A 1657-nucleotide genomic window follows, 5' to 3' on the forward strand; every position below is an offset into this window, starting at 1 on the left:
TGAACCAAAGTGATTAAATTCAAACTAATGATCAACGTACGCTTGTCAAAAACGTCCAAACGTTTCTTTCTACATCTCGCTAATCGGCGAGTCAACATTTGTTGTCTGGCAATCGTACGAAACGCAATAGGGTCGATAGTTTGCGTCGTCGAGCCTTCCATATCATCCAAAGTAAGAGAATAACTATAACCAATAATACCAATAATGTGTTTGTCAAAATGAAAAAATCACGAAATATTGAAAAATAATGTCGAAATGGCGTGCGAGCAAACCACAACAGTGTGAATCAGTAATAATTATGAAAAAAAAATTTTCTCATCTTACTCAGATTTACTCACGTGAAAGTTTTATTCCCACCCAAAACTCCAATAATTTACGAAATCACGATTAGCAAACCAAATTATGTGCAAATGTGCATTTAAACAAATCAATACAGTTAATGCTCGATATTGACTTTAAAAATTACAATAAAAAAAATAATAATAATTGTAAAAAACCACTTGATAGCCTGTAACTCACCTCAGATCCATCTAGACGGTTACTCCCCCCCCCCTCCTCTCAAAAAAAAATCACTAAAAAAATAGTAAAACCACAAAGTAAAAAGGTGAATAAAATTCACCGGCTCGAACACTCCGTCATTTTCAATATCTCCACAACTGGATGAAAAAAAAAAATGTTTGGCAGGCCAACTCACACCCTGATCCTCTCGAATAAATCTCCAACAATGTTGACAATACAGTAATTACTCCATCAACTGGCACTTCAATCTCAAAACCCTATCTGATATGTACGAAATGTCGATGCACGAGAGTCGATTGAACAATGAAACTTGTCAGCCCCGATAATGAAAAAGCGCAATTAATAGAACACTAGCCTACATCCCATTTATCCTCACATTTCACTGTAACAATAATCCCTGAAATAAGTAAATAGTCCCTTCATTGGTAACTCCTTGAGTTTCTCTTCTAGTTAAAGCGACACGGTGCCGGTCGTGCCGTCTGGCCACACACGGGGGTTTAATCTCTCATCCGCGCGGCTTTTTTCCTCCCCTATCATGGCGTCTACCTAACGCGTTCAACAATTCCCCGTATCAACCCCTATTCATCCCCCCACTAGTCCACCGCGTTATTCTAGTTGCGCGCGTCTTTTACACAACTAAACTGTCGCGCACACTTCGTACTTGCTCTCCCACCCCTTCATCTCCCCTTCGTCTCCCCTTCATCTCCCCTTCGTCTCCCCTTCATCTCCCCTTCATCTCATTTTCCTCACCCTCTTCCACTCCCTACCATACTCCCACCCCTTTCTCCCCTTCCTCCCCTTGTCAATCCCATATCACTCCTCACCCCCTTTCCCTTTTTATCCCCCTATTCTCTCCATCTTGCTCTCCACCACCCCTCCTACCCTTCGTCAGAATTGACTGTACCAACTTCCGTCCATGCTTGTGCAGTTGGTACCCGCGCACTTTAGCATTTCGTATTTAACAAAGATGTTGGTATCTCTGTGTAGATTTTTCACAGGGAGTTTCAACCCCCCTCTCACCCACATATTGACGTGATCCCCCACTCTTTTCACTTTGGCAACCCCTACTCTTTGAAGTAAGGGTCGACCTCCCTTATGCCACCCTAAATCACCCTCGCCCACCCTTGTGCATAAACTA

At 42.2% G+C, this 1657-nt stretch overlaps 1 protein-coding gene across 1 annotated transcript in view; it reads right to left on the reverse strand.

Annotated features, from left to right (window-relative positions):
* Positions 1 to 986, reverse strand: part of LOC105265780 (probable cationic amino acid transporter) — a gene marked incomplete in the record, with an annotated part of 45596 nt that extends 44610 nt beyond the window's left edge. The window contains 1 exon segment of the mRNA XM_011303491.1: positions 520 to 986. Coding sequence (XP_011301793.1) covers positions 520 to 530 — 11 coding nt within the window.
* Between the last annotated feature and the right edge of the window lie 671 nt (positions 987 to 1657).

Source organism: Fopius arisanus, unplaced genomic scaffold, assembly GCF_000806365.1.
Source record: "Fopius arisanus strain USDA-PBARC FA_bdor unplaced genomic scaffold, ASM80636v1 scaffold00032, whole genome shotgun sequence".
Taxonomy (NCBI): domain Eukaryota; kingdom Metazoa; phylum Arthropoda; class Insecta; order Hymenoptera; family Braconidae; genus Fopius; species Fopius arisanus.